At 37.9% G+C, this 24,044-nt stretch overlaps 1 protein-coding gene and 1 long non-coding RNA gene across 2 annotated transcripts in view; one reads left to right on the top strand and one right to left on the bottom strand.

The window, feature by feature from the left end:
• The window catches only part of LOC136031832 (uncharacterized), a 275,292-nt gene that overhangs the window by 147,515 nt on the left and 103,733 nt on the right, over positions 1-24,044 (bottom strand). The window lies entirely within an intron of this gene.
• LOC136031830 (gamma-soluble NSF attachment protein-like) overlaps positions 1-24,044 on the top strand; it is a 77,342-nt gene that overhangs the window by 38,392 nt on the left and 14,906 nt on the right. The window contains exon 6 of the mRNA XM_065711658.1: positions 10,945-11,015. Coding sequence (XP_065567730.1) covers positions 10,945-11,015 — 71 coding nt within the window. The remainder of the gene's footprint in view (positions 1-10,944; positions 11,016-24,044) is intronic.

Here is a 24,044-nt window from a genome sequence, read left to right as displayed (position 1 = left end):
ATTAAGTTGAGTCTTATCCATCAAAGGCCACGAGCCCAAAAAATCTGCCCAAATTTTAGTAAAAATTACATCTTCAGATTCAGCGTATAAGAGAACCCTAGTGAAGAGGTTTCAAGCACCTATGTACAAAGATGTGGAATTTTGTTTTTTTCCCCGGGGGTGATCATATCAAACCAGTGATCGTAGAGTACCGGGAGAGAACTCGTTTGATCGGAAATAAAAAGTCCTAGTGGCCTTTTTAAGTGATCAAATATGTTGGAAGGCAGCTAGGCCCCATCCCACGCTAATTTTTCCCAAATTCACTCAATCAAAATTTCGAGATCGTCATTTTGTTCAGCATAGTCAAAAAATCCAGTAACTATGTCTCTAATGATGACTTAACTCCCCACGACCCCCCGGTGAAAGGGATGAAGTTATGAACTTTGCGCATTTTATACATATAATATTGGTTATTAGGAAGTATACAGACGCTTTCGGGGGAGACTTTCTGGTTGATGGAGGTCAGGGGGGTTACGTGAGAGGATTTTTCTATGGAGTAAATTTTCATGGGAAAAGGGAATTTTCCATGGAGGGGGAGCCGGATCGCCCAACATTATTAAAAAAACGATCAAAAATTAAATAAAAAACAGAAATTTACTTGTGAGGGGGGTCGCTGCCTCGTCAGTACATCCCTCTTTGCGCTAAAGTTTTTTTTTAGTACCCTAAAAGAGCTACCCAATCAAACGGCATTTGTGATTCAGAACTCATTCATTCTCAAAGAATTGGGACAAAATACGAACTTTAGCGGAAATAGCAAGGTATTGACGAGGGGGCAACCCCTCATGTAAGCAATAATTTCTGTTCGTTTTAAATTTTCACGTTGCTCCTTACTTTCAGTTGAAAAAGTTTTTTCTTATTCAATTGCTTTAAGAATAGGATTGTTTTTGTATTTTGGATGTTTCCGACCGATTTTCAATAAAAAATTACAAAGCAAATTGAACTCCGTTAGATAGACAGAGCAGAATCTCAGCCATCGAATGGATGGAAAATCGTCATCTCCTGTTTAAATCATAGGATTACATAAAAATAGCGTACCAACTTCCACTGGGAACATGAACCTAAAGCTAAAAACGTATAAACACTGTCTATTCGTATAAAAGACATGTACGTTAGTATATCCTAGTTTATCCTGTCCATTCGTACTATAAATAGCAAGACAGACATAAGTTCAATAAATAGTTTATTAAATATCTGCTTAGTAAGGTTTAGATACAAAATAAATTAGAAGTCAAAGCAAGCATATTTGCTGCAACTTTCACCTTTGACAAGACCGTCGTTGAGAGGCTGAAGTAGCTCCTTAATTGGAGAGGGTGCGAGTGCTGACATTGCCATAAGAGGTAGTCTCGAACCCTGTAAAAATGGTAAAACTTTGCCTACCACACAAAGAAGTTTCTTTTGACACTCATCTTTCCTCATGATTGTACCAATTGCTGACGTTAAACTTGCAATTGAACTTTCCATATTGAATTCAGGAACTAGTTGGGAACGAGAATTGTCTAATTGACTCACTTGTGTCTTGACTTTATCACGGCCAGAAATCAAAGAAAGAAGGGAACTTAGGGGTCCTTTACCTTCTTCCATTTTTTCACTCTGGGGTCTTTTCATTCCTGAATCAACTATTCTCATTTTCTGAGGCCTTTTTGGCTTATTAGTAAACTGTTGTGGAAAGGCTTGTTGCATGAAAAGTCTTTGTTGTCCGTTCTGTTGAAGGGGTAGAAATAGTGGAATTTGGGGTGCAGGTGCCACTAATGCCACAGATAGCACAAATGATAAAACCACCAAAATCTTCATTTTCCTTAACTTGTAATAAACTGTTCTTCTCTGATTAAAGCCTAATATTCAACTGTCTATTTCCTATATTTTTGTTGAGGATATTAACTTTTTACAAGTTATTTAACCATTTGTATAATTTATATGTCATATTTTAAATCTCCTCATTAGTGTTAAGTAGGGCAAAAAGGTCATCCAGTGTTAATCTAAATGCATAATGTCCTGTGAATATCTCAATAGAGTTTTGCAACCATTACTAACCTTAAAAGTTAATTAAAGCTTTAATTAAAATTTTTCAGGTTGATGAATGACACAAAAACATAACTTACGCCTGATTCGGTGTTGGGCAGAGGGAGGGTACAAAAAATCTTAAAAAAAGTGAAATACATGGAATATGTAAGAAATTATAGCGATAATTTAATTGTCTCAAGGTTTAAGACCAAATGCCCCCTCCCCCGCCTTCTCTAAGTACTCTTTGGATTTGTGTGCCTTTTACTAGCTTAGAAAAGTTTCGGTTAGATTGTTTTGTTGGCACCTATGTGGTTAGGGGAGGGGGGGGGGGGGTTGAGATGACCTACTCAGGTGTTGCTTATTTGGAATGAAGTAAAAAATTGTTTTTCCAGTAGCAACGCAGCCAGTATTTCAATTTGGGAAGCGTTCAACTTATTTCGCACCTAGCTCAGACGCGTTTAGGAAGCCTGGTTGGTTTAGTATATTCAACCACTTTTTTTTTTCATTTAAGGTGGTGACACCAAGACAAATAAATCCCGAATATGTAACAGAGAAAACTCAGAAATAGGGAATTGGGAATCGAGAGATAAAAATAGAGCATGCATATATTTTTATGAAAACAACTTCTAGGGCCAGAAACAAACAGGTTCATAGAAGGGAGGGGATCAGTGCTCCAAAACCAGGAGTCATAAGACTTTTCTTATCCTGTTATTTATTAACATTGATTAATGAACAAGTATATGCACTTGTTCATATGCACGCGACAATGAACAAGTATATTTATAAAATATACAATTTTCTTATATTATTTGGGAATTTCTTTGATTCTCCTTTTTTCAAACTTGCGTCCTCCTGAGCAAATTCCTGTGTATTAAGCAACTCAGAAATGACGATCTAGGATATAAGGATTCTTTATAAATCTAGGATATTAATGCAACTATAGTTTTACCTTTTTGCTTTCTGCGCTAATGATAATCACGTCTAATGGTCAGATCTGGCATACTGCCGAAAACCGTTTCCTAAGCTGTTTTCAAAGGGAGGCCCAGCTGTGCAATGTATGATCAATGAACATGGTGTTGAATGACATAAAAAAAGCAGACCTTCTATGATTTTCTTGATGGATGCAAGCAGCCACGTACAAAAGTTTTTTTCAGTGTCAGGGACAAATTGAAAGGAATGGTAGATTAAATGGAAATTTGTAAACGATAATTAGGAAAATTGAAATAAAATAATGGTTCCTTTAACATACGGGGGAAGAAAGGCCCCTTAGTCAGATACATTGTTATTAGGTTAAAGCAGGCTCAGTAGCGTCAAATCAGGAAAATTTAGGAGATATATATTTGTTTAATCTAGGGGGCATATGAACCCGCCCCTCCCCAATTAACGTCGCTATTTCTGAGTATTGTTCCTGACATAAATTTCACGTTTTACAACCTATCTATAATTTCATTTTCCACTGAAAGGGAGCATTTTGGAAAATAATATTTTCCATTTTATATTCATTTGTCACAGAAAACACGAGTGATCCAAAATTGCCGTTGTTAATGGTAAGACCTGTATTTACTTATCTGTACTTGAAATAGTACATTTGTAAAAACACTTCCGTCACTGTTATCTATAAATGTCGTATTTGAAATTTTAACATACCAGATCAAAAGGATTAAAATATGCTGAAAATGTTCACGGATAACTTCGAAAGAACTGAACTAAAACAAGGAACGGAGGTGTCACAAGTCAAATTATGGGGTATTACAGCCGTATTTATGTTCATAGAGCTGCTCATTTTTACATACTTGTTTCTCATTAAAAGGAATAAAATTTCTTAATGTTTCCTGTCTGTGAAATTGTTGTATTTGTCAACCAAAATCATTAGGTTATAAGTCTTCTTTGAATAACTCTATTTATCTTTATTTATCCTGGGTCATTATTTTATTTTTTTACTATATCACTCTATTTTATCCTGTTAAAAACTGAGTTGGTAAAAGCTTAGCTCTATGTGCTGTATTTTATGGAGTCGATTTTTTTTACTGATTTCTGGGACACACCGGGGAAGCCCTCCCCTGCATTGTAATACAAAACACCGCTGCCTAAGAGTAAGAGCTGGGAAGACTTGGAATCTGCTCTGAAATCTAAAAATTTGCTAGATGTATTAAAAGAACCGAGATATCTGCCTGGATAGTTGTTTTCAAACAGTTTATGGTAACAAACTGCAAGTAAGGAGCTGCCTGACTCAGTAGTAACCGAAACTCTAAAAAACAGAATTTGGATACCAATAGATACATCAAAAGAATTGTTATTTTTATGCTGATTTCAAATATAACACCATCACACCATCAGATTCAGCATATTAGACAACCCTACTCTAGAGGTGTCAAGCTCATATCTGCAAAAATGTCGAATTTTGTATTTTTTGCCAGAAGAATAATCACCGACACGTGTGTATTTGTTTTCTTTTTTTTCAGGGGTCACTCTATCGTCCCAGTGATCCTAGAATATAGTGAGAGGGCTTATTAGAACGAAAATTAAAAGCTCTAATGCCCTTTTTGAGTGAACAAAAAAATTGGAGGGCAACTAGGCCATCTCCCCCGCTCATTTTTCTCCCTTAGTCACCCGATAAAAATTTTGAGATAGCCATTTTGTTCAGCATAGTCGAAAAATCTGATAACTATGTCTTTGAGAATGACTTAATCCCCCACAGTCCCTGGGGAAGGGCTGCAAGCTGTGAACTCTGGCCATTGTTTACATATAGTATTGGCTATTGGAAATATATTTTAATGGGTGATCTTTTCTGGTTGGGGTTGGGGAGAGAAGGTTACACGGGAGGATCTTTCCATGGAGACATTTTTCATGAAAGGGGCGTCGGATTTTCCAGCATTATTTAAAAAACGATCAGAAATTAAACGAGAAAAGCAGGATTTTTCAACAGAAAGTAAGGACCAACAGTAAAATTTAAAACGACCATTAATTATTATGTATATGAGGGGGTTCGCCCTCTCGTCAATACCATGATCTTAACGCTAAAGTTCTTTGTAGTACTTTCGTAAGAGCTATTTGTTCTAGTTAAACCCTTTGTGCATTCAGTGGTCATTCTTAAAGAATTGGAGCAAAATTCAAACTTTATCGTAAAGAGTGATGTATTGACGAGGGGGCGAACCCCCTCACATACTTAATGAAAATTGACGAATAGAAGTTCGTTACGTAAGTTAATTCGTAAACTACGTGTATTTATTACTATACAAACGTTCTTTAATAAAATTAAAAAGGTCTAATGCTTTTTTTAATTAACAAAAAAAATTGAGGGTAACTATGCCCCCTCTCTCGCCCTTTTTTCATCAAAATCGTCCGATCAAATTTTAAGAAAGTCTACAAGCCAAATAAAAGTTAAATTAATATGCAAATTTCTTATTAATTATTCATATGTGTTGAGCCAAAATCAAAACCTGCATTAATTCAAAAAGGTTCAGAAATTAAATAAAAAAAACAATTTCTTTGACTGAAAGTAAGGAGCGACATTAAAACTTAAACTAACAGAGATTATTCCACATATGAAAATTCTCCCCTCATCAACGCCTCGCTCTTTACACTAAAGTTTTCTATTGTTTTGAAAATAATTTTTTGAGAAAGAATCCAGCTGTAGCGTAAAGAGCAAGGCGTTGATGAGGGGACAGCCCCTTTTATATACGGAGTAGTCGCTCCTTACTTCCAGTTAAAAAAACTTGTTTTTTTTTTTGCATAAAGACGTTTTCAGCCCCCTCTTCATACCCACTGAAATGTGAAAATCGGTTATGTGTATGGTCGAAATCCTAATCTCTATGGCTTAAATCCTCATGTTGTATGCTGGGACGTAGGAAAGGTAGGGCGTTTCAGGCCTGTTCCCCCACCCCTTATATTTACCACCATTATTTTTATATTTACCCTCAAGCTTCTTACAAATATCTTCAAGTGTGTTTATTTTTGTTTTTTAGTTTATCTACCTGCCAAAAAAAAAGAAATTAAGTTCGTTTGTACATGCCTGGTGGCTTGTCAGGCACGTACGCAGGAATTTGTTTCAGGGGGGCCAAAACCTTCGAAAGAGCAGATATAAAGTAGCACTTTTTTTATTTAGTAATGCAAAAAGCACGTATGTCGGAAAAAAAACAGGTTAACTTTAATCTCTAGTATTGTAGTGGATGGGGGGAAGAAGACTGAAGCCTCAAAAGTACGTTTTAGGCTCAGGTTATGATCTATTAAAAGCTGTACTTTATCTTGAAAAGGGGGGATAAAGGCCCTAATATCAAGGATAATTCTATTTTGCTGTGGAAAGCAAACTCTCTTTACAAAAAAAAAATAACAGTTCAATTGCTAATTACTTCGAAGAGGGTAAAAAGTTAGACAGAACATGGGTTAATAATTGGGCAGTGACTTGACCGGATAATTGCATGCTGTAAAATCCCCAAAAAAACGCTTCAAACATGTATCTATATTCTTAATAAATGTCCTACTTTTGCCAGAAATCCCAAGAAACCATGGGGATATTAAACATTTCACAAAATTTCGGGGGGCCTGGGCCCGAAGGCCCCTCCTCTGCGTACGTGCCAGTGGCTTGTTAACAGTTGGAATTTAATATGAACTGTTTGCGAAACATAAATCCCTCAAAAGTGCTACCAAATACAACCTCGCAAGTTGGTGAGCTCTCAGGCCAGGTCCTCCTCCCTGAAATCTCATGATTTTTACAGTTGAATTTTCCAGTCGTTTGTGCTCTTTTTGTTTGCTTCCCGCCCCAAATTCTATTTTTAAATACGTCATGGACTCAAGAGACAAAGGTTGTGAACTGTTTGCGAAATATAAATCCCTCAAAAGTGCTGCCAAATACAACCTCGCAAATTGGGGAGCTCTCATACGTCACGGACTCAAGAGACAAAAGTTATGAACTGTTTAAGAACCAGATGTCTAGCCCTCTAATTAGAACACTTTAGTTTGCCCCTGTATTGCTATGGTCTGACTAGTTTGCCCTGTATTGACTCATTTACTGTCTTTTAATTTTCAGCTTTAGTAAAGGTGCAACTTCTGAAATGTACTTTTATCGTTTATTGGCTACAATACAAGCAAAAATTTTATGTACTTTTTGTTTAATTTTTAATCTCGTTTTGGACGATGTTCAAGTCTACAATCCATGTCCCACTCTCGCTAAGGCCTAAGTCGCGATGTCGTTTTTGGAGGATGTTCAATTCTACAATCCCACCCTTAGTACGACCGTGATGTAAATTTTATATATCTCAGTTTATAGAAGTTTGAGATCAAATACAAATAAAAAAAGGAAAATAGAGAAAACCGAGCGTAATATTTCAAAGAAGACTGTGGAAAATAACCAAAAAAGTCCTTTTTTCCTGAATAACAATAAAAGCCCGAATATTTCGGCTCTATTCCCCGGGAGCCTTTACGATCTGTTATATAAAATCTGTGTAAAACTGGTACTAACTTCTAGGTCACAAAACGGATGTTATCGTAATGTCAAAGGCTTGTAAGATAATTTTTAAGCTCCTTTGAATTTTAACATTGAACAATATGGACATAAATTAGACTGAAAAATGAATATTAATCTGTCTTGCGAAAGGATATAAATAATTCAATAACGAAATATGTTTCCGTAGTTCATCGTAAAATTGTTCCCAATTTCTTATGAACGAACGTGTCTCCGCTGAGGCTAAGCCAAATTTACCTGCATTATTTAAAAAAGAAACAGAAATTAAATAGAAAAAAAACAAGTCTTTTAACTGAAAGTAAGGAGCAACATTAACACTCAAAACGAACAGAAATTATTCCATCTATGAAGGGGTGTCCCTTCCTCTATACCTTGCTCCTTCCACTAAAGTTTGCGCAAAGAGCAAGGTAGTGAGGATGGGGCAACCCTCCATATATGGAATAATTTCTGTTCTTTTTAAGTTCTGATGTCGCTCCTTATTTTCAGTTAAAAAACTCGTTTTTTATTTAATATTTATCAGAGACGACAGAGACGAATTTAAATTTCTCCATATGCATTATATACTCTTTATTCCGAACAGCCATGCTCTTAATATAAAGAAGATAGTGTCATTCGTATCACCCTATATTGTACAGTAACAGCTCCTCTTTCATACCAATAGTAACAGCTTTATGAGTTTAATGGCAGCCCTATCCCCTCGAATCCCGATTCGAACACTTTTTTGTAAATTTCATGAAGATGCAGGTGCATGTTATGCAGGAGGAGTTGAGGGTGATGTGATAGATTTTTCTTTGGATGTTACATACTAGGGTTTGTTTGGGATGTTACGTAATAGGGTTTGGCCGTGTTTATTTTCTTTAAATACCCGCGAGGATTAGGAAAAAAACCTTCAGGTGGTCAATAATTAAGATGCAAATGTAGGCATTACATCACAGTTTTTAGATTGTTTAAAAACACCACTAGGGCCAGGAAAAACCTTCGCGCCTCCCCCTCCAAATCATGTTTTCTTTGACCGTTATGTTTCAAAGCCTCATGAGTGCCAGAAAAAAACCTTCATGGCCCCCTCAAGTAAGGACATGTCCCCCATTGTTTATCACTCAATATTTTCAAGCTAAAGGCTGTAGGAATAAACCTTCAGGACCCTGCCAACTCAGGATTTCTTCGGTTGTTTCGTAATAGGGTTTTGATGTTATGTAATAGGGAATGTTTTCTTTGGGTGTAATCTAATGTAGTGCTTTTTTGCTGATTACTTAAAAACCTACGAGGACCTGAAAACACCTTCAGGGCCCACTAGTGAGGAACCTTCAAGACGCCGGACCCCTAGTATCCAATTCCAGCGGGCGTCCCTAGCGAGCAAATCCAACGGAGGCCCTTGCAGCTCATTCCATCGGAGGTCCTAGTAACCAATTCCACCGGGGACCCTAGCATCCAATTCCACTGGGGGTCCCTAGTGAGCAATTTTACTACGGCCCCTAGTATTCAATCTCACCGGACTCTTAGAATTCAATCCCATGGGGGGTCCTGGAGATCAATTCCACCCAGCAGGTGCTCGTTACGTAATGGGTTTTGTTTACTTTTGGTTGTTACGTAATTGGACTTGTTTAGAGTCCGCTAGTCTAGTAGGGAATCCCCAGTCATAACTGAAGGGGACAAATACGTGGGTTGTTACATAACACTTTAAGAGATTTCATTTTCTTTCAAGACGTTTTTCTCAGGGAACCTTTATAATCTCAAGATTTTTAACCTGCATTATGATTCGAAAGGGATTGGTCTGCCATAAAATGGACCGCTAGACAGGTGGACTTTGAAACCCTTCCTAATATTATGATTTGGGGGATAATTGATGAGTGATGAGTCAAAAGTAATACAAGAGAGAGGGGACACCGAGCTCTCAGCTCCCATTCCTGGGAGACATATAACGGTTTTAAAAGCGGCTAAAGAACTCCTGTGTTATTTTAAAATCACATTTCTGTGAAGAGACAGCGCAGCAGCAAAGTACACATGGCACTTTGACGATAAATCACATCAGTCCACTTTTTGTCAAGAAAAGAAAATCGTTCAGTGTTTTGTCGTTTCTTGTTTTTTTGCGTCCCTAGACCCGGACCTATTGGGCCTATGTGTCAATCCTGGCCAAAGTATTGCTATACTGAAATAAGATGCAGTGGGATAAAAAAAAAATCTTGAAAATTTTTGTATTCTTAGAAAGACTACTACTAAACTCGGCCATCAAAATTTTATCTCTGATTTTTGCGAATTTTGCAGATTCTTTACATTGCTTTGTACTAACTTTGAGCTTGTAGGCAACCTTTTCCGATCAGTAGAGTCACCTCCTGAGTTAGGATTCAATTTAATGAGGAATTCAGCCCATTATTTATAGACAATTGTGCTGTCAGAAACTACATATTGATATATAATTTACTAATTTTCAGTGGGATGTTAATATCTACATATTTTTTGTATATTATTTGTGTTTTATGCAAACATAGAGGGAGATGGACTAGATCCCGATCAACACATGGTTCTTTTTCGCTGTAAAAATTAGCTTCAAAGGATATAAGGCCTAAGTTTCACCTAATTTACCTAAAGTATTTTTTTTGCATGTTTTTTTATTCTTAATTTGCTCTAAGTAGATTACTGGTCAAGTGGTTTTAGTTTCTTTTTGTTTTGTCTTTTTGAAGTGTAATTCCGTATGAATTGAAATGCAGGGTAATTGGATTTTTTTCTTCTTCTTTTTCGTATTGTTTTTATTTGTATTCGTATTGGGGTTGTAAGCCCAAACAAGCTTTGCTTCGGGCCATTTGCTTGTTTTGTTTTGTTATTTATATTAATAAACCCATCTTTCTCTCATAAGGATAAATGCGTGAATTCACGGAAATTTAGGGTGGGGGGCTTTGTGTATTTTGCGAAATAAAGAGGAAAGGATGATGATTTTTCTTTTTTAAACCAAAAAGAGTATTTTTCAACAAAAATTCCCAACAAAGATACTTTTCAAAAATCTGACCGGCGGGTCTGGAATTGTTAAAGGTTTGGAAAAGAATATTTTTCTTCTTTCGTTTAGATAGAAGAGCGTTTGTCGTGCTATTTGAAATATCTCTAAAGCCGCCTAATTGAATAAAATATATTTGACAAGCCCAGATGGTGTTGCACAGCGCCCTCATAATTTAAAATATTATAAGAACTTGGAGGGGATTACCCTCCCCATACATTTTGAATGATATCCTTTTTGGTATTTCGTTAAAAGAATTCTCTAGATTTGGAAAAATGCCTCTTTTGTACTTGAATTAAAAAAAAAAAAATCCCTGCTCCATCCCCCTACATTTCCGTGCATTTTTTATTGTTGTTTTATAGGTGTATATAAATTTATGTGAAAAACATAAGGAATATGTTCAAAGTGCGATTGACAGGCTAGGTTTTGGATAATAATGTTTTATTCTTTCTTTTAGACTGAAGAGCGTCCAAGAGATGCAGCTGAATATATTGGCAAAGCAGCCAGATCCATGGTCACGTTGAAAAAGTGAGTAAATCAATAACAATGTTTTGTCAGTAATATTACATTTCAAAGCTTTTCGGTTATATAAAACACTTCTACAACTGATACTAACGCTGGTAACAAAATGTATTTAAAATATAGAGCAATCAATTTAAATCTATTAATGAGATTAGCTATTATTTAATGGTATCAATCAATCAATTTATTGATACTAAAAGAAAAACTATTACAAAAGTAAAGTGGTTACTAGGCCCAATAATGGACCACAGAGAACAAGAATAAAACACTATTATAAAAAAAACACAAAAAAACAAACAAACAAACACTGAAACAAGACAAGGACATTGAATAGATAGATTCCATTGTGTGAAGTAACTCGCCGTCTCTTCTTTTTGAAAAAGCTTTTACATATAAGAAAACTACATGACGGTCGTTTAACAGACATGGTTTGATGGTCGTTTAACAGACATTTTTCTGTTCTGAACGACCAGACAGAAAAGGTTAACTGCATAGATGTGGATAGAGAAACAGTAAATAAACCTCGAAACTTAACTGACAAATTTTAGCTCCTAAAAAAACTGTAATTGCTGAAAAGGTAACCTATAAAAACTGTTAAAATAAGACTTTGAGCCAAGACTATGCATTCCCTGTTGACAAGCGCATATTTGAAAAATATTTCCTCTTTAAATTTCACATAATATCGTTAGAGGTAAATTTAAGCAACATTAAGATATTCTTGAGGGTTTCGAATGAAAATACATCATTTCTTTGACTGAGCGTTAGATTTCACTATCCCTCAGTTGGAAAAAATTCTTTTAAAACCTCTCAGCTTAACTTTAAGCACTAGAAAATGTTATTCAAAGCAATTCACTCCACCATAGCAATATGTGGCTGGCCTCGTGAAATCCCTATGACACGTATTATCATGCATAAGGCATTTTTCAAAAAAATTCATGAAAAAATTATGATTTAAATCCATAGACTCGTGCTTTTGCAAGCCACTCTAAACATGGTGCCCTTCACGCCACCGTGCCACACTTACTGGCCATCTGGCGTCCTCTAGCACCTCTTTTTCATTCCGAAGACATTTCCAGATATGTTCCTGTTAAAAGCCACCCGTCAACGCGATACACCGTCACAATGCTCACCACCATGGCACGCTACGATTGGTCATCTGGCATCCTCTAGCACCCCGTCGTCATTCCTAACACATTTCCAGATATATTCTTGTTAAAATTATGCTTAAAAATCCAATGGTTCATATTTTCGCAAGCCACCCTCGACGTGATACACCATGCCAACTCACACCACCGTTCGACACTATGGCTGTTTTTTTTGCACCCTCTAACAACCCTTCTTTATTCCTAAGACATTTTCCACATGTTTTTGGTAAAAAATCACGCATTAAGTCCAATGGTTCATTTTTTAGCAATCCACCCCCCAAAATGATGCCCCCATGACAATTCACGCCGCTGTGGAAAACTACAAATGGCACACGACACCATTATGGCGCACTTTATCTTATCCAAGGGATTTTCGGTCATTAAATAAATAAAAAGTACAAGAGGAAACTGGAGGAATATGCAGTTCTTGTTGTGCAATCTGTTTAGGTTAAAGGCAACAACACCCTAACGGATAAGCTCCTAATAGCGGAAAGAGATAAATAAATTCAATTATTCAACTTGGAAGACTTCAGTTGTAATAAATACATGCATTCAATTCATGATCCCGAAGATGAAGTTCAATATTTCGTTCAATGGGTGCCTGAGAAGGTACCTCATAAAGAAAAATGCATCAGATATCCGAAGACCTAAACTTTTTCTCTTTCTATAAAAAAAGACTGAAAAAGCGACAAAAGCTTAAGTGAGTCTAACCTTGACTATTGGACAAAAATTACTTAAGAGCCCTTTTAAGGAATAAAAAACTTTTACACACACTCCAACATTTTCTGCATAGAACAGATTTAGAAATGAGTTGACTGAAGGATGAGATTCCTTATGTGGAGATATGCCATCTCTAGGAAAAGAATTCGTCTGGATTTCTAGGGTCTGGTCAGGATTCATGTGTATTGATCTTGATTTATAGATGTTGCCCTCAATTTATTCGGATTGATCTTGGTTTTAGAGGTCGATTTTCATTTCTAGAGTTTGCTCTTGGCTTTACGGTTTGGTCTAGATTTGTGTGCACCGGTTATCATTTCTACAGCTTGGTCTTGATTTTTATGGTTTGGTCTTGATTTCTAAGGATTGTTCTAAATTTTTACATGTTGATATCTTGATTTTTGTGACTTCGTCTGGATTTCTAAGCATTGGTTATGATTTCTATGGGGTTGCTCTAGATTTCTACATATCGACATCTTGATTTTTTCGGATTGGTCTTGATTTTTAGAGGTTTGCCTTTTTATCTCTTGATTTCTTCGGATTTGTCTTTATTTTCAGAGATTGGCTTTTATTTATTCAGTTTGGTCTTGATATTTTACGAATTCGTTTGGATTTCTAGGGCCTGGTCATGGCTTTTAGGTATTGGTATTGCTTTTTATTTGTTGCCCTTGATTTTTTGGGTTTATCCTGGTTTTCAGTGGTTGACCTTGATTTCTAGAGTTTGATCTTGTTTTTTTACGGTTTGGTCTGGTTTTCTATGCACTGGTCATAATTTTGAAGGATTTTTCTGGATTTCTACATGTTGATATCTTGATTTTTACAGTGTGGTCTTGATGTCTATGGTTTTGTCTGGATTTCTAGGGCTAACCATGATTTATATGAATTAGTGTGGATTTTTATGCATTGCTTATGATTTGAAAGAATTTGTTCGGATTTGTATGTATTGGTAAAGATTTCTAGGGTGTTGTTCTGGATTTCTACATAATGATCTCTTGATTTCTGGAGGGTGGTCCTCATTTCTATGGTTTGGTCTAGGTTTCCATGAATTGGTCTCTTAGTCTCTATGGTTTGGTCTGGATTTCAAATATTGATCGCTTGATTTTTGTGAGTTTGCCTGGATTTCTATGAGTTGGTTATAATTTCTATAGGGTTGCTCTAGATTCCTACATATTGACCACTTGATTTCTTCGGTTTGGTCGTGATTTTCAGAGCTTGACCTTGATTTCTTCGGTTTGGTCTTGGTTTTTATGAATCCATCTGGATTTCTGGGTCTTGTCATGATTTGTATGTATTGGTCTTGATTTCCAAGGATTGTTTTGGATTTCTACATGTTGGTCTCTCGAATTTTGGGAGTTCTTCTGGATTTCTATGAATTGGTTATGATTCCTATGTGGTTGCTCTAGATTTTGTATATTGACCTCTTGTTTTGTTTTGGTTGCTTTAGATTTTTACAGGCTGGCCTTGATTTCTTCAGTTTGATTTTGACTTTTATAAATTCGTCAGGGTTTCTATGCATTGATCATGATTTTTAGAGGTTGGTCATGATTTCTACAATTTGGTCATGATTTCGATGGTTTGGTCTTGATTTCTACGCATTAGTCCCAATTTCAACAATTTAGTCTTGATTTCTATGGATTGGTATTAATTTTTAAGGATTGCTCTGGATTTTTACATATTGATCTCTTGATTTTTGTGAGTTCGTCTGGATTTCTATGAGTGGTCATGATTTCTATGGGCTTGCTCTAAATTTCTACATATTGGTCACTTGATTTCTTCGGTTTGGTCTTGATTTTTAGAGGTTGGCCTTGATTTCTTCGGTTTGGTCTTGATTTTTAGAGGTTGGCCTTGATTTTTATGAATTCGTCTTGATTTCTATGGTCTGGTCTGGTCATAAGTTTATGTATTGAACTTTATTTCTAGATGATGCCGTGATTTCTTCTAATTGGCCTTGATTTTAGAGGTTGTCCTTTATTTCTCGAGTCTGGTATCGGTTTTACGGTTTGATCCGTTTTTTTGCACTGGTTCTCATATTTACAATTTGGTCCTGATTTCTATGTATTGGTTTTGATTTCTAAGGATTGTTCTAGATTTCTACATATTGATCACTTGATTACTTCGGATTGATCTTGAGGTCTATTGTTCGGTCTTAATTTCTAAGGCTGACCCTTATCTTTATGAACTCATGTGAATTTCCATGCATTGGTTATGGTTTCTATGTATTAGTCTTGATTTTAGAGGTTGCCCTTGATTTCTACAGTTTGGATATGATTTCTATGAGTTTACCTGGATTTCTACGGCTTGGTCTTGATGTCTATTGTTTGGTCCGGGTTTTTACATGTTGTGGTAATAAGAAAAAGGCTTTTTCTAGAAAACGTTGCCTTTTAACAATAAAGAGGACTTTTTTTTTACAAAACTTCTGGAAATAAGGAGAAGGAGGGATGTGAAATGCCACGGAACATCGCAATCTAACAATGAAATGGAAAGTTCTCAAAGTTCAAGTAAAAACAATGGTAATTTTTTCAGTTTTAAGTTTATTTTTGAGGGATTAAGGTTGAAAAAACCCTTAGCTGTAATAAAATGCCTTCAGAGGGTGTCATTGTGGGGCTGGTATTCTGTGCTAAGCTGGCCTCATTTGCCTAAAGTCATCAGAAGAATCGCTATTGGGATTTTTAGTTATTTTTGCAGGAAAATGCTCAAAAACTGCCAAATATGTGATCACGCTTGGCAGAGGGTGCCGTTTGTCAGCCACTTAGTGTCATAGGGTAAAAATTGCCACGGAGCATCGCCATCTAACAATGAAATGACAAGTTTCTTCTGTTCAGGTTCAAGTCTCAACGGTCATTTGTATTTTATGAATTTATTCTTGAGTAAAAAAGGTTGAAAAGCCCTTAGGTGTGATAATGTGTGCCAGAGGGTGTCGTCTGTCATTTTTTATTTGCCGGAGTGGCGTGAATTGTCACGGGGGCATCATGTTTGTGAATGGATTGCTACATGAGCCATTGGATTTAATGCGTTATATTTTAACAAGAATATATCTGGAAAATATCTTTGGAATGACTAAGGAGGGCTAGATGGCGCCAGAAGGCCAGTCAGAGTGTGGCACTATGGTATGAATTGACATGGTGTATCACGTTGAAGGTGACTTGCGAAAACATCAAAATATGCGACATGAAAACATGAAACATGCGAAATCATGAAAACATTGGATTTAATGCGTGATTTTTTTTTTACAAGAACATATCTGGAAATGTCTTAGAAATGAAGAAGGGGTGCTAGAGGGTGCCAGATGGTCAATCGTAATATGCCATGGTGATGTGAATTGACATGATGTATCACGTTGAAAAGCGGCTTGTGAAAACATGAACCATTGGATTTAAGCATAATTTTAACAGATTTCGAAATGTCTTAGGAATGAAGAAGGGGTGCTAGAGGGTGCCAGATGGTCAATCGTAGTGTGCCACGGTAGTGAGAATTTTGACGGTGTATTGCGTTGAGAGGTGGCTTGCAAAAATATGAACCATTAGTTTTAAGCATAATTTTAACACTAAAATATCTGGAAATGTCTTAAGGATTAAGAAGAGGTGCTATAGAGTGTCAGATGGCCAGTAATAGTGCGGCATGGTGGCGTGAATTACCTTGGACGGTATTATGTCTAGGAGGACTTGCAAAAACACGAATCATTAGATTTAAATCATAATTTTTTCATGATTTTTTGCTAAAAAATGTCTTAGAAATGATAAGACCTGTCATAGAGATGCCACGGGGCCAGCCACATATTGTCGAGGAGAAAATATTATTCAATTTGGCGCTTGTCAACTTGGAATGCATAGTCTTGGCTAAAAGCAACAAAGCATTTTCATTAAAAGACCTCAAAATATCTTAATGGGGCTTAAATTTACCTCTAACGAGATCATGTTTAACTTGAAGCGAAAATATAATTCAAATGTGTGCTTGTCAACCGGGAATGCATAGTCTCGGCTCAAGGAAACGAGGCATTTTCATTAAAAGCTGTCAAAAATGTCTTAATGTGGTTTAAATTTACCTCTATTAACAAGCCTCCTCTTGGTCGGTAGGATCCCTGCCTTTCTTTATTTCATGTTTCATTTTGCTTATATTTTATCCTTTATTAGCTATTTTAACTTTTTTCCCCATTTTTGAGTTTTGAATTTTCTTCTGGTGTTTACGGGCCAGCCACATATTGCCATGGTGGTGTGAATTCCTTGGACTAACATGTTCTATAGCTTAAATTAAGGTGTCATTATGTAACACCAACATTTGCGCTGTCATTACATCATTCTCAGCAAATCTACCAAATCACTTAAGATTACCTCCACCCCAATAAATCTAGCAAGGTACAGAAGATTGCGTCACATTCCACGTGCCAGGACTCCCCGCTTGACTAACGGTCTCTAACAAGTCCTATTATGTAACATTCCAAAACCTATTATTTAACAACCAAAAGTAAACATTCCCTATGACGCAACATGCACCTGCATTTCTTAGAAAACATTCCTTATTGCTTAACATCCAAAGAAATCATGATATGGTGGGGGCCTGAAGGTTTTCTATGCACTCTCTATTAGGTAACATGCTTACCCTATGACGTAACAATCTTAGAAATCATGATTTGGCGGGCTCTTGAAGGTTTTTTTCCTAGCCCTCGTAGGTTTTTTAAAAATCAGAGAAAGTATTAGGTAACAAGCAAACATAACAACCAACGTAAATATTCCCCTATTACGTAACAACCTCCTGCGTCTTTTAGAAAACATTCTCTATGACTTAAGAGACACCTGCGTCTTGAAGAAGTTTAGAAAAGTCTCAGGATCAGATTTCGAAGGGGTACTTTCCGTTTAACGTGCCTATGGGGATACTACTCGTGTTCTGATTCAGTTCATCTTCCTTGCTCAAAATTTCACCTTCATACCCTTAGGTATAGTTGTAATAGTAGTCAGTAGTAGTATTGATATTACTAGGAATAGTATTGAATAGCGTTAGTACTACTAGCAGTAGTAGTATTAACGTATTTCTTTTTGTCAGTTGAACATCCCTCTCATCAAGTCCTGGAAATATCAATCTAATACAATTAGCCATTGCTATGATATTGCTGATATGTCCTTTTGATAACCTGTATATTCATATACTTCTTGAAATTTTCATCTCAATGCTCTTGGTCCTAGAAGTAGTTGTAATAGAAGTAGTAGTAGTAGTAGTAGTAGTAGTAGTAGTAGTAGTAAATTCTGTATCTAACAGTAGTATTAGTAGTAGTGTGCACAGTTTGCCTTTTGGTGAGATGGTCTCCCCCTTTAAGTATTCTCTGAAAGTTTCAACTTCATACCCAAATCAATTCTTGAGATACGTTTTTTTGACAATGTGCATGGCGTCATTTAATTTAGTACTTATTTCCTCTTAATTCTGTAAATAGAGTAATGTGGTATTAGTAATGGTGCTAGTCGTAGAAGTATTGATAGCATGCAAATATTTTCCTTTTTATCATCTCCCTTATCATTTCCTGAATTTTCGAACTCAGTTACTCCTTTGTTGTACCCTTTCAACTTCATACCCAAATCAATTCTTGAGATACGTTATTTTGACTATGTGCATGGCGTCATTTAATTTAGTACTTATTTCCTCTTAATTCTGTAAATAGAGTAGTGTGGTATTAGTAATGGTGCTAGTCGTAGAAGTATTGATAACATGCAAATATTTCCGTTTTGATCATCTCCCTTATCGTTTCCTGGATTTTCGAACTCAGTTACTCCTTTGTTGTACCCTTTTGACATGGTGTCATTGGATTTAGTTCATATTTCCTCTTAATTCTGTAAATGGAGTAGTGTGGTAGTAGTAGCGGTGCTAGTTGTAGAAGTATTGATAGCGTGCAAATATTTCCTTTTCGATCATCTTCCTTATCATTTCCTGAATTTTCAAATTCAGTTACTCCTGTGTTGTACCCTTTTGACAATCCGTATACACATAACGTGTTTTGATTTAGTTCAACACTTCCCTCAACATTCTATGAAAGGCTCACCTGAGTACCCTTCCTCTTTTTGGAAAGTAAAGTACAAACATGCATACCTTTCTGAGTAACATATACTATGTCTAAACAATGTACGAATTGCCTAAATTACAGCCCTTGTCCTGAGGACTGTGGGGAGGTTGACATCCCCAATGCTGGACCTTTCAGCAATGCTGAACAAAATAGCTCTCTTAATATTTCGATTGGATATGTTTTGTAGAATGAAAGGCTTAGGGGGGGGGTGTGACATCCCTCCATTCACTTTTGACTCTTAAAAAAGGCACTAAATCTTCAAACATCCAATCAAATTAGCTCCGCCCGATCCAAAGTTTATACAACTACCCGTTCCGTAAAAACCTTATATGCCCGGGGCATAACTTACAACCCTTGCCCATGGGTTTTGGGGAATTGTGTCCACACTAAAGACATTGTTATATGATTTTTTGACTATTGGCTTACGAAATTGCTATCTCACAATTTCAATTGAGTGTGTTTTGGGAAAAGAGGATGTCAGGCAGGGGGGTTAGATGCCCTCCATTATGTTTAACTTTTAGAAGGGAACTAGAACTATACATTTCAAATCAAATGAGCCTTTTCAAAAGTCCATACGACTACCTCTTCCATAAACCTTATATTCCCTTGGGACATAACTTACAACCCTTACCCTCAGACTATGGGGGATTCTGTCCACCCCAAAGATCTTATTATATGATCTTTGGACTATTTTTGAAGGAATGGATATTTCAAAATTTTTACCAGATGTATTTGTGGAAAATGAAGCGTAGTCGGATGGTGGGTTGCCTCCGACCTCTTTGACTCGTAAAAAAGGAAATATAACGTCTGATTTCTAATCAAATGAGCCCCCTACTGAGTTTATACGACCAACCTTTCCTTTAAAACCGTATATGCCCTCGGGGTATAACTTATAACCCTTTCGCTGAGGGCTCTGAGAAGGGGTTTGTAATCCTCAAAGACATAATTTTCCGACTTTTCAACTACGCCTAACAAGATGGCTATCTCAAAATTTTGATTAGATGTGGTTTGGGAATTGATGAGCGTGGGGCGAGGGCTTGTTGACCTCCAATCAGTGTTGACTATTGAGAAAGACTCTTTCAATTTCCAATCGAATGAGCCCTTTTTAAAGTTTCAACGACAACATATCACCTTCTCAAAATTTCTATCAGATGCATTTTGGGAAAATACGAATTGTGGGGAGGGGTCTATCCGCCCTCCGACCACTTTGAATCTTAAAAAAGGTACTAAAACTCATGATTACCAATCCAGTGAGCCCCTACAAAGTTTATATGACCACCCTTTCTATAAAAACCCTATATGCACCAAGGCAAAACTTACAACACTTGCACCGAAGGTGGTGGTGGTGGTGGTGGGGGGGGGGTTGTCATCTTCAAAGACATAATTTCCGGACCTTTTAACCACGCTGAACAAAATTGTATCTCAAAATTTTGATTGGATGTGTTTGGGGAAATAATGGGTGTCTGAGGGTGGTTAATTCCGCTCCAATCACTTTCGACTATTAAAAGGGGCACTGGTCCCTTCAATTTCCAGTGGAATGATCCTTTTTCGAAGTTTCTACGAGAACAAATGGCCATCTCCAAATTTCTGTAGGTTGCATTTCGGGAAAATACGAGGTTTTGCGGGGGGGAGTGTCCATCCTCCGAGCACTGAATATTAAAAAGGGCGCTAGAACTTCTGATTACAAATCCAATGAGACCCTTCCGAAGTTTATGCAATCACCTTTTCTATATTAACCTTACATGCTCCCAGGGCATAACTCACAATCCTGGCCCTGAGGGGTGTAGAGGGTTGTCATCCTCAAAGACACAATATCTAGACCTATCAAGTACGTTGAACAATGGGGAAATAGTGGGCCTGGGAAGGGTGTTAGTTGCCCTCCAATCATTTCCGACTATTGAAAAGGGCACTAGCCCTTTCAATTTCCAATCGAATGAGCCCTTTTTGTAGTTTCTATGATAACTCCTTCGATACGAAGTGCCCTGGTCTAGAACCAAAAAAAAATAATAATAATAAATGTATAATATATTGTGCTCACATCGCTTCTTACTTGGGCAGCGCCATTGCGCTGTCTATGATCTCTTGTTTTTAACGAATGCATGGAAGACTTTCTATTATGATATCTTAGCGACATCTTTGACGAATATCGGATTCAAATACCTTCTACCAGCATGTCTTTCCAAATATTATCCCTTCAAGAGGGGTTACTCACGACACCTATCTAAGAAAACAATAAGCAATAATTTTTTTCGCTTCTTCAGATTTTCACAGATAGATAAGTATAGGTTTTAAAGGACCATGGGTATGAAGAATAAAACCATCTCGTATAGATAGCGCTTTGCTTAACGATTAGTAAAAGATTATATTTTTTCTATTTTAAACGAGTTCTCGTGCTAAGAAAATTTGACTTTGTGTGCAAATGTTTTATTTGTATGTGTGCTTTTATTTGTTTTATTTTTGCCATGACCCAAAGAGGCTTTTGTTTCACAATAAATATCTATGTGTCTATGGAACCTTATGGTACATCGAAATACGTCATATACACCCCGCGCTTTAGCGGAGCATCCACCATGCACTGGTATTCATGGATAGTATTTGTAGCATATTGAACCATGATTGACCATGAATTCATCAATATTGAACCATTGACTTACTTTTGACTCAAGTCTCCTGCCGGGCACTGCTCGGCGTAGAGAGTGACATCTGCCTCCTCCACCCACTTCCGCCCATGGCGAGTATTTTCTCTTCGCCCTGTCTGATATTTGCCATCGTCAAGAACTAGGACAGGCTGTCGGACCAAAGTTTCTTCGGTCGGCCGCGAGGTCGCTTCCAACCAACTTTGATAGGGTCGGAGTCATAGATCATCTTTGCGGGTAGATGTGGTGGCATTCGTAGCAGATGCCCGAACCATCGTAAGGTTCGCTCGGCTGCTTAAGTCGAAAACCAAGACTGCTTTGTGAGCTGCAGAAGCTTTTCATTGCTGACGAAGTCGGACCATCGTAGGCCCTCAATCCTCCTCAGGCTCTTTGCATGAAATACGTCTATTTTCTTGAGGGTTGCAGCTGATGCTGGCCATGTCTCAGCTCCGTAAAGCATCACAGAGCCGACTACAGCGTTGAAGATCCGCAGTTTCGTTGTGCGACTGATGTTTGGTTTTCGCCAGAGGTGACGTTTCAGTCTACCCATGACAGAAGACGCTTTAGATAATCTTGCCTGCAGCTCGGGGAGAAGTGAGCCATTTGAAGAAATTACGGAGCCCAGGTAGGTGAAGTCTTTAACAACCTCGATGCTAGTGGTGCTGTCCAGGCTAACTGGAGAATTGACAGCAGGAGAAGACGGGTCTATGGCCATAATTTTAGTTTTGTTCCAGTTTATATGCAGTCCTACTTTGGCAGCCTCTTCTCGCAGAATTCGGAGCGCTTCCAGCAGCTGCTCCATGGAGTCCGCCAGAATGGCCAAGTCATCGGCAAAATCGACATCTGTGATGGTATGATCTCCGAATTTGAGCCCAAAGCTGAGACGTGAAGTGGTTTTTGTCATAACGTAATCTATGATGACATTGAAGAGCTCTGGGGCCACTGCACATCCTTGGCGCACCCCTGTCGTGATTTGAAAGAACGGGCTGCGCCGACCATTTACTTGTACACAGCTCTCCGTCCCATGGTGCAGCGCCTTGAGAGGTCTGCAATACTTCTCGGGTAGGCCAGTCAACTCTAGAATCCGCCAAAGAGTTTTTCGATCGACTGAGTCAAATGCAGCACGGAAGTCAACGAAGGCAATAAATGCTTTCTGTCGGAACTCTGTGGTCTTCTCTACTATTTGTCGAATCGTGAAAATCTGCTCGATGGTTGAACGATCCGACATAAAACCAGCTTGCTCTGGTCGCCGGATTTTTCAAATGATGCTCCGACATCGATCCAGCAGGACCATTGAAAACAGTTTGCCAGGGACTGACAGTAGGGTTATTCCCCGGTAGTTGGAGCAGTCGCTTCTCGAGCCTTTTCTCTTCCATAAGGGGATGATGACACCCTTCCGCCAATCCTCGGGAATTATCTCTGCTTACCATATTGTAGAGAACGGGGTGTGTAGAAACAGAAGCATTGCAGGACCTCCATATTTTAGCAGCTCTGAGTTTAAGCCACAGATACCAGCAGCTTTATTATTCTTGAGTCTTTTTACTGCATGTCCAATTTTGAGGGGCTGAAAGGCTCATCTGGAGGAACATCTGTTCCAGGTCTTTGACTGCAAGGTTGGCTGGGACTATCATTAGGAGGCGCAGACGGACCAGTATTGTTGAGGAGCGAACAAAAGTGGTCCTTCCACCGCTCAAGACAAGAACCTTCGTCAGAAAGAAGTGCACCATCCCTGGACAGGACGGGACCCAAGGTGGGAGTTTTATTTTCAGTGAGGTCTCGGAGATGCTTGAATAGGCTGCCCATGTCTTTCTTTTTTGCAGCTAGCTCAATTTCATCGGCTTTCCTTGCAACAAACTGGGCTCTATCCCGGTGAATGAGTCTGTTCCGCACTCCATTGAGCCTCCGATATGTGGTCATGTCCCCAAGAAGGCTTGCCTTCCGTCTTTGCTCTATGACTTGCAGTATTTCATTAGTTAGCCACGATTTCTTTGGATAACTCCTCTTGCCAAGCACTAGTTGTGCTGCTTCGCTGGTCTGCAATTTAAAATGCTTCCAGAGATCTTCGCTGCTATTAAGTGAGCCAAGGGCCTCGAAGCGATTCGATATCTCGATACTGTACTTCTGGCGAGTATCTGGTTCCTTTAGTTTCCCAATATCTGCAGCGACGGGTTTTCTTTCCGATCGTTGTGCATGGAGGCGAAGCCGAAGATAGGCGCACACAAGCCTATGGTCTGCGTTTCCAAGCTCTGCTGATCTGTAAGTTCTGCAGTTCTTCACCAATGATCTCCAGCGTTTGGAAATAATGACGTAGTCAATCATCTTCTTTGTACGACCGTCATTACTATACCACGTGCACTGATGAATAGTTTCGCGTTGGAAGTAGGTGTTTGCAATGTAAAGGTCTCGAGATCGGCACAGTTCAAGTAAGCGGAGCCCATTGTCGTTAAGTGGGTCGGGGAATACAGGACCAACTGTGCCACGCCAAACACCC

This window comes from Artemia franciscana, chromosome 10, assembly GCF_032884065.1.
Source record: "Artemia franciscana chromosome 10, ASM3288406v1, whole genome shotgun sequence".
Lineage (NCBI taxonomy): Eukaryota > Metazoa > Arthropoda > Branchiopoda > Anostraca > Artemiidae > Artemia > Artemia franciscana.
This window is presented reverse-complemented; position numbering and strand designations above follow the sequence as displayed.